The following is a 15,199-nucleotide window of genomic DNA, read 5'->3' on the forward strand; positions in this document are numbered from 1 at the left end:
AGGAGTGAAGCTTCAGGTGCTGGAGCCTGCTTCCTTGTATGCCGAGGCTGCACTGCAGGGGAGAGAAGCCCCAGGTGCCTTCCCCTGGGGGGTAGGGAAGGCAGCGGGCTCCAGTACCTGAGGGCTCTCACTGGTGCTGAGCAGCCCCAACTGGGAAGGCAGCTGGCTCCAGCACGTAGGGCTTGCCTCTTTGCTGTGCAAGTTCTTAGAACATGTATGTCATGTGTGTGTTACATTGTTTGGTGTAAAGGCCTAGGCAGACTCTTGAACTCTTACTCAGTTTCTAACTCTTCCTCATACATGTAAGTTTTGCAGTCATTCCTAGAGAAGTTTAAGTAAGGGCTTCATGATTTTATTCCCCGGTTAGGGAATACGAAACAAAAGTTTCATGCCTCCTTCCCCGCCTTCCCCTTTTCATCAGTCTCATTTGTCCCAAGAGCTGGGCTGAATTATAGGATTTACATGCACCTATAAAATCCAAATGCCCCTTTTTATTTTTATGGCCAGGTTGTTGAAAAAGGCAGCTATCACTGGAGGGACAGGATTGACTTCTAATTTTTATTGTTTACAGAAGGTATTCTTAATCAGAGAGTAAACTGCACTTGAAGCCTCTGTCACTGAAACAGCTGAATGATGCCCCTTACCAAACTAAGTTATAACATCTGAATGCTCTCCAGTTAAGCAACTCAATGATTTCTCCACTCCCCCCACTCAGAAGTATAACTCAATGCAGTAATATATTAAATTTACTATTCACATTTGTCCTTTCCTCTATGTCCAGTGCACAGGGTCTGACTCTCCTTCCTTCCTCCTTGTTTAGATAGCAGTGTAACACCATTAATTTTATGGGATGATTCCTGATTTATGTTACATGTGTGAGCAGAATCAGGCTCTTGGTGCCTATTTTTTTCTCTTAAACGATGCCTTCCCCACCCTCTCCCGTCCTCATAAACTATCATCAATTTTGCCAATTGAATGTATTCTTTTTAAACAAGCAATGGTAACTTTATTTAATTACATTATCCTTGCTAGATCATGAAGGGACCTCTTGAGAATAATACAAACTCTGTCATCCAAGGTGCATTCATTAGGCAAAGATGTTCTAATATATTTTTTTCTACCCAATCTCATTATTCCTGTGCTACAATGGATGGTAAAATATTAAAAGGCAATCTGCTGACTGAGATGTGCTCTGTGCTGCTGCTAAGGACTCAGCCAGTTGGGGAGTCCCTTTTTGAGTCATATGAATGCCTAAGAGAAGGGTTGATAGAAGAACTAAGTCAAGCCCCATGCTGACAGGCTACACAGAGGTTGGCAGAATGCACTTCTGTAAATCCCAGGGGCCTAGCCCCTTGCAGATGTAGAACTGCCATCATGCAGGTGCAACGTGCCACTGCGGACCAAGAAGTTTCTTGGCCTGACCCTTTTTGACGCTTGTTACCCTCTTGGCTTGCCAACATGCTTTCATGGTGGTATATTGCAGGGTAGGATGTGCAGTGCCCCAAATCCACAGCATGATGCCATGCTAACACTTCAAAGAGTTGACACTGGGGGCCTAGCAGCAAATACAGCTGGGCTTAACGAAGGGGTGGGCAAAATACGGCCCACAGGCCAGATCCTGCCTGCCAAGCCATTTTGTCCGGCCCTGCTCCTGGCTGCCTGTCAAAGATGACAAGAACCAGGGGCAGTAAGACCCAGTGGGATCCAGCAGGACCGAGCAGCCCAACCCTGCCTCACTCCCAGCCATTTCCCTGCCTTCCTGCCCCCGCACTTCTCTAGCACCACGTGGTCCCAGGCTGCATCACTGGACTGGGGAGCACGGGCTGTGCCAGTACCACAGGGCCAGGAGTGAGAGGTGTGTGTGTGTGTGTGTGTGTGTGTGTGTGTATTTGTAGGGTGAGTCCCACACACACATCCCACCATACATATGCACCCACACCCCCTCACATACCCTAGCCACCATCCCCCCACACACAGCCTCCCACTAACCCCATACCTACCCATACCCCACATATCCACACACACCCACAATCTCCCTCACCCCACACTCCTGTACCTATCCACCCCCATAGACACACTCACAGCCTCCCACAAACCTATACCCAACCCCCACAACATACAGGAGTAAGACTTCATTTTAAGCAATCACCTCTATGTACACTATACAAACACATGTAAATCAGGACAAAAATATTTTTTGAAATCAAGTTAATGAATGTTGTAGATGCTTTCTTTTAGAATATAATTTCTTATTTTTCTGTTTCCAAGATGGAAAAATTCCTTGCTGAAAGGAGTACTTTTGAGGGCAAGGGGAGGGACTTCTGGTGGCAAAGGTCAGGGGTTAGGGGCCGGGACTTCCAGTCACAAGATGATGACCAGAGGGTGGGGCACCTGTCAAGGGGTGGGGCTAACCATATGTCCCTCGACAGCTTGCCCAAACTCAGTAAGCAGCCCTCAACAGCTTGCCCAAACTCGGTAAGCGGCCCTTTGTCCGAAATAGTTGCCCGCCCCTGGCTTAAGGTATATGTATAGGGAGACTACCACAGGACTGTAGGCTGGGAGAAGCCTTGTTCTGAGAGGTGAACATAAGTGAGGTCTGTGTTGGCAGGGAAAGAATAGTTTAATTTCTGTTCTTTGGGAGTCTGGGGAGTGATTTGGTGGAGGTCTAGAGTGGGAAGAAGAGGTCATGGGGGAGGGTCTGGTCAGGTGTGGAGGAGGATGAGCAGGATTGGGTAAGGGAGAAGAGATGGGTTGTGATTGGTGAAGGGGAAAGAAAGAGAAAGGGTTGTTGAATTCAGGATGGGGAAAGTGTCTGCCTGCATGTTTGTGTGTGGTTGGGGGGGGAGGCGGTATGCAGGGGGCACTGTTGCAAAGGCAATATCTATTAATGGGGGACTGTCCCAACACTGGATGAACCTGGGCTTCACTTAGCATTAAGCTGCTGCAGCTGGGGGCCACGCGAGTATCTTCTAATACCTCTCAGCTGAATGGTGTGCATTGTGAGTCAGTTCCTAGGCTTCAGTGAATATTAGCGTTGTGGACCTACACTGATTTATTCCAGCTGAAAATCAGACACAACGGGTCCTTCAACTGAATGGCAGGCTCCCTAGTGAGGCATTTCTAGAATAGTGTCTGGTCATCACTTCGACTATGTCTGCACAGCTGTCATATAAATGATTAGTATTGCTCTGTTAGCCTAGAGCAGCACATTGCTACAACATGATCACTTCTGAGACTGGTCATCTCTTCCAGATCTGATATTGCAACTATTTACCACCAAGCACAATTAAACTTAATTGCTCTTTACTCACAGTAGTAAGCACCGTGTTTTCTATACCATTGGCTCCTCTGATATTAAAATACTAGAACCTCACTTCATAGTGGGTGCAAATTATAGCACCTGTAATGATTACATTTTCAAATTAACTTCCTATGTGAATATCCATTTCAAATGCCTGTTACTTTACAAAACATTGAATTTCTGGTATTTGGGTTCTCTAGCCATGATCTCTGTCTGGCCTTCAGCTTGCTCCTCTTGAGCTTTTACTACTGGGATAATTTGCATGAGAAATATTCTCTCATTAAAATGTGCCTGTTTGTCTCTCTAACAAAAAGCTTTAATAAGATGAGTGGGAAAACAGCTGGTTTGGAGACAATATTTTAGATCCTGCAATTTGAGAGTCCCTCAGCAATTTTTTGCCACATTTTACGAATTCTAAGCTTTCATTTGAAATTAAAAAAAAAAAAAGTTTCTTGGCCAGGCTCAATAGGGAATTCTGGCTTCTTTCTGCCATTCCAGTAATGCAAAGCAGCCACAACTCCAGTTTTACCCAGAAAATTAAACTGGTTTATTGCTGCTCTGCAACTCTTCAGTGGTGCCAAGCCATCAAAAACCACCAGAATCAGGCCATCTATCTCTCTGAAGCTAAGCTGACACAAAATTGTCTCCATCCCTTTCACCTCAATGAGAGTGTGATTGTTAGAGCTAGGTTGGGCACATTTGCATGCTGGCAGTATTAACGATCAATAAGCTGATGTTTAAACATGGAAACTGAATGCCAAAAGCCCCTGCCAATCACTGTACTTTAATACAGAGCTGATATTGCATAATTAAAATAAACTTTAAGGAAATGAAAAAAGTTCCACCAGCAACATTAACCTTCTTCCATATTTAAAGTATACGCGAGTAATAACAGAAGGCTTATAATCAAAATCACTGGACAACTTTAATTCTAGGCATCACTGCCTTTATTGCCTGTAAACTATCATGTATGCAGGATGATCCATGCACATGAATTAATATTACTAGTGTGAAGTATCATTGCTGTTGGACATGCATCTTTTTGTGGTATTTACTTTGCATCCTAAATTTTTCAGTAAATGTAGGATTTTTTAATATAATTTAGCAATGCTATTCCTAATCAGCAGCAAATTGTAGGTGTCCCCCCTTCCTTCCCCTCATAATGACGCATCTTTCTATTGTGTGTGGTTGCACAGTTGATGACATAGTGATTAATGCATATCCATTCCCCTCCTGAATGTGTAGCCAGTTCAGATTGTGATTTAGGTCACAAGCAAAGCATGGGGGAATCTGATAAAACATTGTGAGTGTTCACTCAGGTGTAGCAGCAAAGTTGCTTTACTTATACTCGTGTCCCTGTTGGGTGAAATCTGCCTCTGTGTAGAGGTGAATGTCAGGGCTAACGTACCACTTCAGTTCCACTTCTAGGACTAGAGTGGGACTCCAGGGATGAACAGTTGTTGAGCTCCCCTTCATCAACTACTGTCTATAGGCACAGTTCTGCTCCATATACTTAACAATAACACAAGCCTTACAAGCATACAGCTACATTCTACAAACAGGTTTGTAAAACAGATGCAATTACTGATGCCAAAGATGGCATTGCAGACTGCCTCCAGTGATGGGCAGTTTACAGACCCTAACATAGAAAATGATAAGCCAGCATCTGCAATGTATAGGGTATGATTTTTTTTTCAGAGGGTCTGCACAGCCTCAGTTCCCACTCAACTCAGCTGGATTTGTGAGGTGCTCAGCCCTTCTAAAAGCCAGGCTGCTGGTACATTTTGTAAAGAGCAGGAACCTACTTATCACAGCAAGGGAACATCCCTGTGGCTTCTTACCAGAGCTGTGAAACAGAAAAAAATAATGGATTGGAGCCTTGGCCTGCATCTCGCACAAACAGGACCACATGAACAGTTAACATCATATGACATGAAGGGAAGATCAGACCTCAGGTCTTCACCCAGACTATAAATCTTAGACAAGCTCATTTTTCTGGGTGAACACTTTGCAGTGAGCACATCCCCAGGAAAAAACAGATTACATGCTCTTAAAATTCACTTATTGTGATAATTTGCAGCCTTTTCCCTTTCTGCTCCTCCCCTTGGAAATGTAAAACACCATTGGATTGAAGCTGTTCTTTTTGTTCTTTTTTCGTTTTCCTCAGTGGAGGACTCTAATACCTTGTTTGACTTTTATGCCACTGGTCAGCACTAATGAACACAGCTTGGCACTTGGACATCAGACATCAAATAACCCTAGTGAACTGTTTGTGAACAAGCTGAAAAAACATGGTTGAGTATTTTACATGCTACAGACCCAGAACTAGAACATTAAGGGTGCTCAGGGCTGAGGGGTAGATTGACAGAGCTGGGTAAGGAGACCTGCCTGTACTCAATGCAGTCAGTTCCTGCCTCCCAGGAGCACAAAAGCTCAGTGACAGGCAATATTTGTGTTCTGGGTTTTTTCATTCCTTGTGTCTGTCTGTCTCAGGGACTTAACTGGTATCATTTTAAAACTCCCAATGCACTTAACATACTTTAAAAAATGTTTGGGGAAAAATAGAAGTAGTTTTTATGTATTTCTGGGTATCCTTTCATAGGATCATAGGAAAATAAAGCTGGAATGGACCTTATGAGGTCATCTAGTCCAGCCTTCTACTCAAGGCAGGATCATCCCTGACTGAACCATCCCAGCCAAGTGTCTGTCTAACTTGCTTTTGAAAACTTGTAAGAATAGTTTTTCCATAATTTCTCTAGATAGCTTGTTCCAGTGCATGACCGCCTTCATAGTCAAAGTTTCTTTTAGCTTCCAGTTTTAATTTTCCCTCCTGAAGCTTGAGGCCATTGCTCCTAGTCTTGTCCCTTAGGCCTGTGTCCATCCTTTCTGTAATCACTCTGCAGGTATTTGAAAACTGTTACCCAATTACCTCTCAGTCTGTTCTTCTCTAAACTAAATAATCCTAATTCTTTCAGCCTTTTCTCATAAATCTTGCTAACCAGGTCCCTAATCACTTTTGCTCCTCTGCACTGGATTCTTTCCAATCTGTCCACATCTTTCTTGAAGTGTGGGGCCCAAAACTGGACACAGTACTTTATGTGAAGCCTCACCAGTGCTGAGTAGAGTGGAAGAATCATTTTCCTTGATTTGCAAGTGACACTCCTGTTAATATAGCACAGTATGCTGGGTTTTTGTTGTTGTTGGGGTTTTTTGCTTTTTGCAGCAAGAGCACACTCTTGGCTCATCGTATTCAGATTATGGTCTAACACAGCCACTAAGTCCTTGCAGACCATTTCTCCAGTCTGTCCAGGTCTTTCTGGATACTAGCCCTACCCTCCAAAATGTCTGCAACTCTACCCAACTTGATGTCCTCCTCAAACTTCCTAAGCGTGCACACAATCCCATCATCCAAATCATTAATGAAGATAGGGAACAATACTGGACTCAGGAAAGACCCCTGGGGAGCCCCATTTGATACTTCCTCTTGACTAGACATTGAGACATTCATGGCTACTTGTTGAGCATGGTGATCCAACAGTTATTTATCTGTCTTACAGTACTTTTGTCTAGTCTGTATTTCCTTATCTTAGAATCATAGAAAATTAGTGTTGGAAGGGACTTCAGGAGGTCCTGTAGTCCAACCCTCTGCTCAAAGCAGGACCCTCCCCAACTTGATCATCCCAGCCAAGGCTTTGTCTACCTGCATCTTAAAAAACTCTAAGGATGGAGATTTCACCACCCCTCTGGGTAACTGTTTTACAACGCTCCTCATGAGAGAGTTTTTTTTCTTAATATCTAACCTAAACTTCCCTTGCTGCACCTTGAGACCATTTCTGCCTATTTTGTTATCTGCCACCACTGAGAATAGTCTAGCACCATCCTCTTTGGAACAGTCCTCCAGGTAGTTGAATCCCCCTCCGTCTTCTCTTCTCCAGACTAAAGAAGCCCAGTTCTCTCAGCCGCTCCTCATAAGTCATGTGCCCTAACCCCCTAACCATTTTTGTTGCCCTCTGCTGGACTCTTTCCGAGTTGTCTACATCCTTTCTGTAGTGTTAGTGACAATGTGAGAGATTGTCAAAAGCCTTGCTATTGTCAAGGTATATCACAGCCACTGCTGTCCTCTCATCCTCAGAGCCTGTCACCACGCACAGAAGGAAATCATGTTGGTCATTGCTTTTCTGACAGGTTGTCTGTTATAGTTAGTCTGAATTTCTTATTTCTGACAACTTTCTTCTCCCTGATTTCAGAACCCGGTTCTTCCCCTTTTGCCTCGCTCTGGTGCTAGAGCAGGGCTACACACTGTCCTGACCTGCACAGTTGGGATTCTCTGGGTATGAATAAGTCCTCGCTGGTGCAGAACGTTCTAAGCCAGGGGCCGGCAATTATTTTGGGCGGAGGGCCACTTCCTGAGTTTTGGCAAGCCATCGAGGACCGTATGACAGGCAGCCCAGGGGCAGATAAATATTAATTTTCTATATTTTTTAGGGGCCCTGTGGGCTGGATAGAATGGCCTGGCGGGCTGCAATTTGCCCACCGCTGTTCTAAGCTCTTCTAGTCTACTGTGTAGAGTGGTGGGTGAAACCATGGGCAGGTATAGATCATGTATAGAGCCATCCTGAGGCGATTTAAACTGAGCTGAGGCCTGGGTCATCACAGAAATAGTTTCAGGTTTGGGGAGCCACAATTGACCCTTTTTGATCTCTGCCCCAGTCCCCATCAACTGGAGCCATAGCCTACTTGCAGATAGTCTAGGCCCTCAATGTCACTGAGAAGGTGTTAATAGTAGTCAAGAACCTAATTTTTAACAGAACACTTGCATGTTTCAGGCAAGTATTTGTACTAAACAAAGGTGTTTTGTTTGTTTAATCAAGTCAGTGGCAGGTTAAAGCATTGTGCCAGAGCTTTTCTGTGCTACAGTTAGCTACTTCCTGTTTATCACCCTTCCCAAGTATGCTCTGTGGAAGATGAATAAAACTATATCAGCTTGGCCTTGGTGCTCTTGATGTGTCTACCTGGGGAGGTAGCATAGAATAGCTGTTGTGCATGAAATTATTTTGCTTGCTTATTTTGTAATTGCTCCCCTGTATAGAAACACTAAGTTAGTGGTGGCTAACTCAGGGTATGTGTTCCACAAGCATCATGGTTAGCTATTGTCTTCGGCTCACAAGCCCCAGTCACTGAGTTAAAGGGAACACCAGCAATGAGATTAGGGGTGGACTAGAGGAGTCGTGCTGGTTTGAGGCTCTGGCCCCCTGGGAGCTGTGGAAGTAGGTACCACCAAAATCAGTGTTGCCTTGTCTCCATGGTGACAGGATTTGGTGGCACTGGGCGAGGGTGGTGGCTGATTATTAGAGTGGCACTACCTTATATTTTTGACTTTACTTGTGGTAAGCTTACCAAAAAAGGTTGGCCACCACTGCCCTAAGGCTTTAACTTTGAAGAGTCATTTTGCTACAAAGGTAAAATGGTGCAGTCAGTGGATGACATTCTTTGTTTTCCTCCCTTCCCTCCCTCAGTTGGAGGGGCAGTGTAAGGAGCTACACAATGACAAGCAAGAGACCAAAGTGGAGAACACCAAGCTGAAGCTAACAAATAAGGAGCTGCTGCGGGATCTGGAGAGAACTTCTCAGGAGTTAATCATTGCCCAGCAGCAGTTACAGATGCTTCAGGAGGAGGCTTCAAAACTGCAGGAAGAAAAAGAAGTGTAAGTGACAGCCGCCTGTGGTGCTTGTGTGCTCGCTTGAAGAGACAGCGAGTCTGATTCTCTGTGTGTCCTGCACCTTGTTCAGTGACCTATATCTGCCCAAACTGTGTGTAAAGTACCACCCAAGCAGAACTGTCCACCCACTGAGGCAATTAACTTATACACTTGTTTTGCAATAGCTTTTTCACAAGCTACATGGTACAACTATGCAAGATGCCAGGCAGTGTAGGACCAGGCCTGCTTGCCTCTATCATGTTTGTTCCTTGGATCTCTCAAGCATATTTTTAACAGTCCTTGTAGTAATGGGACATTGGCTGCCATTGAGCCCCTGCTTTGCCTGTGTCAGGTTAGGGTGTTATGCCCTGTGGCTGTCAGTATTGATTGTTGTTTCACTAATGGGTTATTAGACAATTTGTATAGGATGGTTTGGATAAGGATTGATACTGCCTTGGGCAGGGGGCTGGACCAGATGACCTCCAGAGGTCCCTTCCAGCTCTACTTTTTTATCATTCAATGAATATTCTCATTCAACCTTAAGTTTAAGAGGTTAGTCCTGTGAGCTAGAATAGACTATTAAGCTAAGCACTGCTCAAAAGGAGGGGTTATACAGGTGTCACGTGTTTCCTGATTGTCTTGACTGCAAATATTATTGCCTGTAGAGGGCTAGTACAGAGCCTGTGCACCCTTTAATTCCATGCAAAGGCATATGTTAGTAGGGCTAGCCAAATATTTTCTGAAACAATTTTCCAACGTTAAAATTGACAGTGTTATTCCCCCCCCCCCGGCACATACGCGTCCACACACTCCTCCCACTCCCCTTGCGCACACATAGTACAACATACTTTGTTTTTTGCTGACCCCTAAAATATTTCATTGGAAAACAGAAATTGTGGTTTGGGTGCCTCTGGTACCTGTTCTCTACTGCAGCCCACAATGCACCATGTGGCTATCTGACTGCCATGATGCAACACCTCACATCAGAAGAGGAGACCACGATGCATCGTGGGAGATGTTTATCTCACTTGGCCAATCGCAGTGAATAGGAGCATGATCCACCTGAACTGCATCTCCCATGAAGCACCAGGCTGGCATTTCAGAATCAAAACCTTTTTGCTGAAATATTTTGGATTCCAGGGTAGTCTTTTTTTTTTTCTCTTGGCCCAACTCAAAATGTCCTGAGGAAAAAAATAATTTCCAATCACCAGTGGGTAGAAATGGAGGCTAAGTGACAAACATCTGCTCTGGCCCTCTGCATAAGCAGAATTGTTCCCCTAAACTGTAATTTTCCTAACAGGGGCAGATTTTTCCTAATTAGAGCCAGGTTTTCAGCATTCGGCTCCTATTTAGGCATCTGAAGATGCTATAAGGGCCCCAGTGGAAGCAGCTGAGAGCTGAACTCCCCAGAGACTTGAGAATATAGCCTTTGGTGAAGATCAGTCATGAACCCCACATTTTCCCTTTCCACAAGCTTTTATATCAAGCGCACTTTCACTCACACACATGCACGAAAGCCATCAGAGATAGTATGGATACTGCTAAGCCCAAATGTGATTCAGAAGTAGGCAACATTTCAGAATACTCCTTATTCCAGTATTAAAGCTTTCCTGAATGCATGAATAACACTTTCAGGACAAAATCACCCTGCACTGAGCCCATTTAAATCATGAGGGCCTGATCCTCAGGTGACATGAATAAGCAGAACTTCAGTCATTGGTGCTTTAATGCCTCCTGGGGAATGGATGCTGCATTTTTGATTGCTGCCTCATGTTTCAGACGAGGGACTGAAGCAAACAGTTTGGAGTGTTCGCTCCCTCACCTCCCCATACACCTCCTTCCCCCTTTACAAAAGTGCTTCCCTTTTCAGGGACCCTTGTTTCTCAGCTGTAAAGCAGAGTCCATGTTGCAATCAGCTGCCGGGTAATTCCACAGTGCACAGATTTCCACAGTGCCTCAACTGTCTTCCATTCCTGTGGTTAAACTGTTGAACAGTAACTTTACATTTACTTTTGATTTCAGAGCACTTTACAGACTTGGAGCTGGATCTGGATCATGCCGAGCTCCTGCTGCTAGAGTGCTATTCAGCATGGTCCCCAGTATCTCTCTAGGACCAGTGCCGGCAGGGCACTGCCAGGCTGTTCAGAGCAGTGTGTGCCTTGGGCGCATGCTTGGGTAGCACTTCCTACACCATTTAAAAGCAGAATATTCTGGCCATATCTTCAGCCACTGTAACTTTTTGCAGCCCCATTGAAGTCAGATCCAAAATGTCCTTGTAGGAGCCAAAAGTAAACTTGGTGGCAAGGATCTCAGCACCAAAGAGGGATCCAGATTGACCCTGCTCTGGCAGCTGCAAACTGTTTAGACAACTAGAATCATTAGCTATCTCCATTTTGGTTTGAAGAGCTTCCTCAGTGGCTATGCTTAGGCTTCTGAGCACATTCAGAAGTGATGTAAGTGTGCTTACCTGGGTGTTTAACTCGCACCTAAACCTCACTGCAATACAAATCAGCACTGGCAAGCACCTAAACTCTTCCAAAATTCCATATCTATTTGCTGTTCACTTGGCCCAGCTAATGCCTGATTGCTTTTGGCACCATTGAATTCAGTGCAAAGCACAGAACCCTGCAGACACTTTCAAGCACAGCAATGATGATAGTAGTCATGCCTAATAGCCTAGTCCAGTGATTCTCAACCAGGGTGCCATGTGATCCTTTCAAGGTTGATGCTCAATATAAGCAGCATTAGATGTGCAAATACCTATTCTTGATTCACAAGAGAAATCTATAGATTTCAAATAGGCATCCATAGTGTCAAAGACCTGTTGTGTTCTTTCTGAGGATCTGGCTCTGTGTGTTTTAGGTACACAGTGATTCAGTGGTAGAATTCTTGTTTGCCATGACTGAGACCCAGGTTCAATTCCTGGACACACACATAAATACAGCCATTGAGCCACCAAACATCCAAGGACTTGGGGGTCATGATTGACCACAAGATGAACATGAGCTTTCAATGTGACGCAGCGGCTAGTAAAGCAAGCAAAACGCTGGCTTGCATCCATAGATGCTTCTCAAGTAAATCCCGGGATGTCATTCTCCCATTGTACTCAGCCTTGGTGAGGCCTCAGCTGGAGTATTGCATTCAGTTTTGGGCTCCACAATTCAAAAATGATGTGGAGAAGCTTGAGAGAGTCCAGAGAAGAGCCATGTGCATGATCAGAAGTCAGGAAAACAGACCTTATGAAGACAGGCTGAGAGCTATGGGGCTCTTTAGCCTGGAAAAGTGCAGGCTCGGGGCAATCTGATGGCCACCTATAAGTTTATCAGGGGTGTTCAGCCTGACTTATATACTTATATAAGGGGTGTACATCAGGATCTGGGGGAATGACTGTTCACCAGAGCGCCCCAAGGAATGACAAGTTCGAACGGTTATAAACTCCAGCAAGATCGTTTCAGGCTGGACATAAAGAAGAATTTCTTTACTGTCCAAGCCCCCAAGGTCTGCCATCAGAGGTGGTTCAAGCACCCACATGGAATGCTTTCAAGAGAAATTTGGATACTTATCTTGCTGGGATCCTATGACCCCAGCTGACTTCCTGCCCCTTGGGCAGGGGGCTGGACTCGATGATCTTCCGAGGTCCCTTCCAGCAATAATGTCTATGAAATCCAGACTCAGTCTGGCCTTTGGATTCTGTCTTAATGTTCTGAAAAGGGGATGGAAGATCTGGGCAGCCTCCACTCCTCCATACTCCTGTTTAGGCATATGCATTGAAGGTCCTGGTGACCACTCACATATACCATGATCTAGAAGGACTGATGGTTGCCTACTAGTTTAGGACAGGAAATAAAATGAAGTAACTTGTTTAATAAGGGAGAAGTAATTACTTGAACTGACAGCAAGGGTAACACCTCTATTCTTGTGAGATATTATCTGGTCTCTGACTGTTCAGGGCAAGGAGTTTAAATCTCTGAAACGTGAGCTCCAGTGCCACAGTGTAGTAGACTGGCTGAAGGTCTTAAGAAGATGCATCTTCTAACCCCTTGGTTATTAGCTACCAGTAGGAGAGTTAAGTTTAACAAAAGGAAAACAAAACCCCTTAACATAATCTGATTCTGTGTTCCTTATGCTGGCTATGCTTCTTTTGAGGTCAGTGATACTTTAATCTATACTAAGGACTCAGAAACATTGTTAGATGTGTTAGTCTTACGTCAGATAGAAGGCAGGGTAGATTTGTACCTTATAGTCAAAGTAAATACTGTATATATATTAATAAGGACTGCAAGACTTAGGTCTTAAGGGGCATTCTTTATGGGCTGCAGGAGGCACTCCATCAGTTCTGTGTTATCGTGTTCAGGACAAAGATGTTTCTTTGTTTCAGGGAGGTGTACAGAGTGACGGAAAGCTTACAGAGAGAGAAGTCAGGACTCCTTAAACAGCTGGACTTCTTAAGGTAATACACATTTGATTTGCAGAACCTCTTAGTTTTGCAGTGATAACCTGTGTGTATTTTTTTTCTAAGCTAGCTGAGCAAATTCTTTGAAGTGTTAACCATAGCCTATGGAAGGGATGGCCAACCTGCAGCACACATGCCACAAGTGGGGCAGCCTCTGTGTGTGGTATGTGCCAGATCAGGGAGGGGTCAGGCAGCATTGCAGCAGGTAGGACAGGGAGCAGAAAGCAGAGTAGCAGATTAGGCAGGAAACACAAGGCTAGGAGCAGAAAGTAGAGCAGAAGATCAGGAAAGGGAAGGAGATCAGACTGACATGGAGGATTCAGGACTAATTTGTGACATACCTGCCAAAAAGGTTGGCTCCCACTGGCCTATTGGACATGGCATCTGGGTATTATCTCTAGAAGAAAGGGATTCCTTTGTAGTTTGGGGTCAGAGAAATATTCCCGTGTCATTTGCTGCATTGCTGCCAAGGCCCAGGCTAGAGGATATGTCAGAAGAAGGTGGGTGTTTATGCTGTGATGCAGGTTCTAGAAAGAAGGCTATTGTTGCCAGGTATAAAACAGCTATGAGGCTGGTCTAGCTTATGTAGTGGGCAGGGTTCAGGAAGCTGAATGGTGACTTGAAGCCCCTTTGACCTATCATACCTCCATTGAGTGCAGCTCATCCAAAATTGAGACTCTTTGCTAGCAAGTCTTTTAGTAAAAATATGTCAAAACATATCTGGCTAATTCTTTGCCTGTTGTTTTGATTGGTTAACTAGTATTTGAAGCTATTTCTGGGCAACTTTCAACACTACTTTTTAATGTGCACTAACATCCTTTATTTAAATATTATCTCATTGTTTTGGTCACAAAGTTATTCAGTTTGCACAGGTCAGTTATACATGCTCTCAGACAACTCTCATCCATTATTCATTTTTAAAATGTTTACGATAGTTTTACAATTAATTACACTGCAGGCTCTCAAACTGGAATTTGAAGTCTGCTGTTGGCTGACCGTGCAAATTAGATGCTTCCTTTTACTACACATTTCTAGCTGCTAAAAGGCCTTAATAGGAGCTAAAAACTGTACAGAATACTTTCTTAATGATAGTCTACCAGGACAGATGTTACAGGGATGTTATGTGGTTGTGAATGGTTTACACAACTGTGATTGGAAGGTATTCACCAAAATCTTCACTAAAAATTGGTCCTGACTATGAAAATGTCTGAAACCTTTCCATGTACAGTAAAGGAAAAAATATGGTCTAGAGTCAGTTTCCTTGTGTTAAAGCATTTAAATCAGATGCTAGTCAGTTTTAATCCTCTAAGCCTTAATGAAGATTTACATCAGCCAGAGATCTGGTCCTGTGAGAGCATAGATGAGTCAGTCAAAGATGTAGATATGCAAGAGTGAAAGATTTTTGGATTGGCCTTTCTATAGTCTTTTGCCTAAACAATCAGTATCTGGTGCTGAATAGTGAAGTGAGCACAAATTCTGAGGTTCAAAATTTCTGCTGTAGCCTGCTGCTTCTTTACTTATATGTTTTCCTTGCAGAGAAAGGAACAAGCATTTGAAAGATGAACGTGACATGTGCTTACAGGTAAACAAATACCATTTCCTAACTCTGCGGTCAGCAAATAAGGAGCAGGTGGACGTCACCTGCAATGCCACGTCTCAGAGCATTGCAGAGGGGACAGATTCTTGTGGTGTTCTATTCCCCTCTCATTATAGCTCCTTTTCCAGTTAAAATCAAGATTTAAGGCAA

The 15,199-nt window shown here is 44.1% G+C and overlaps 1 protein-coding gene across 4 annotated transcripts in view; it reads left to right on the top strand.

Annotated features, from left to right (window-relative positions):
• The window catches only part of CRACR2A (calcium release activated channel regulator 2A), a 121,869-nt gene that overhangs the window by 36,110 nt on the left and 70,560 nt on the right, over positions 1-15,199 (top strand). For all 4 annotated transcript variants that reach the window (XM_025209109.1, XM_006027820.3, XM_025209110.1 and 1 more), the window contains 3 exons: positions 8,818-9,005; positions 13,378-13,449; positions 14,989-15,034. In XM_025209109.1, the coding sequence (XP_025064894.1) occupies positions 8,818-9,005; positions 13,378-13,449; positions 14,989-15,034 (306 nt within the window). The remainder of the gene's footprint in view (positions 1-8,817; positions 9,006-13,377; positions 13,450-14,988; positions 15,035-15,199) is intronic.

This window comes from Alligator sinensis, unplaced genomic scaffold (assembly GCF_000455745.1).
Source record: "Alligator sinensis unplaced genomic scaffold, ASM45574v1 scaffold177_1, whole genome shotgun sequence".
In the NCBI taxonomy this organism is placed as follows: Eukaryota; Metazoa; Chordata; order Crocodylia; family Alligatoridae; genus Alligator; species Alligator sinensis.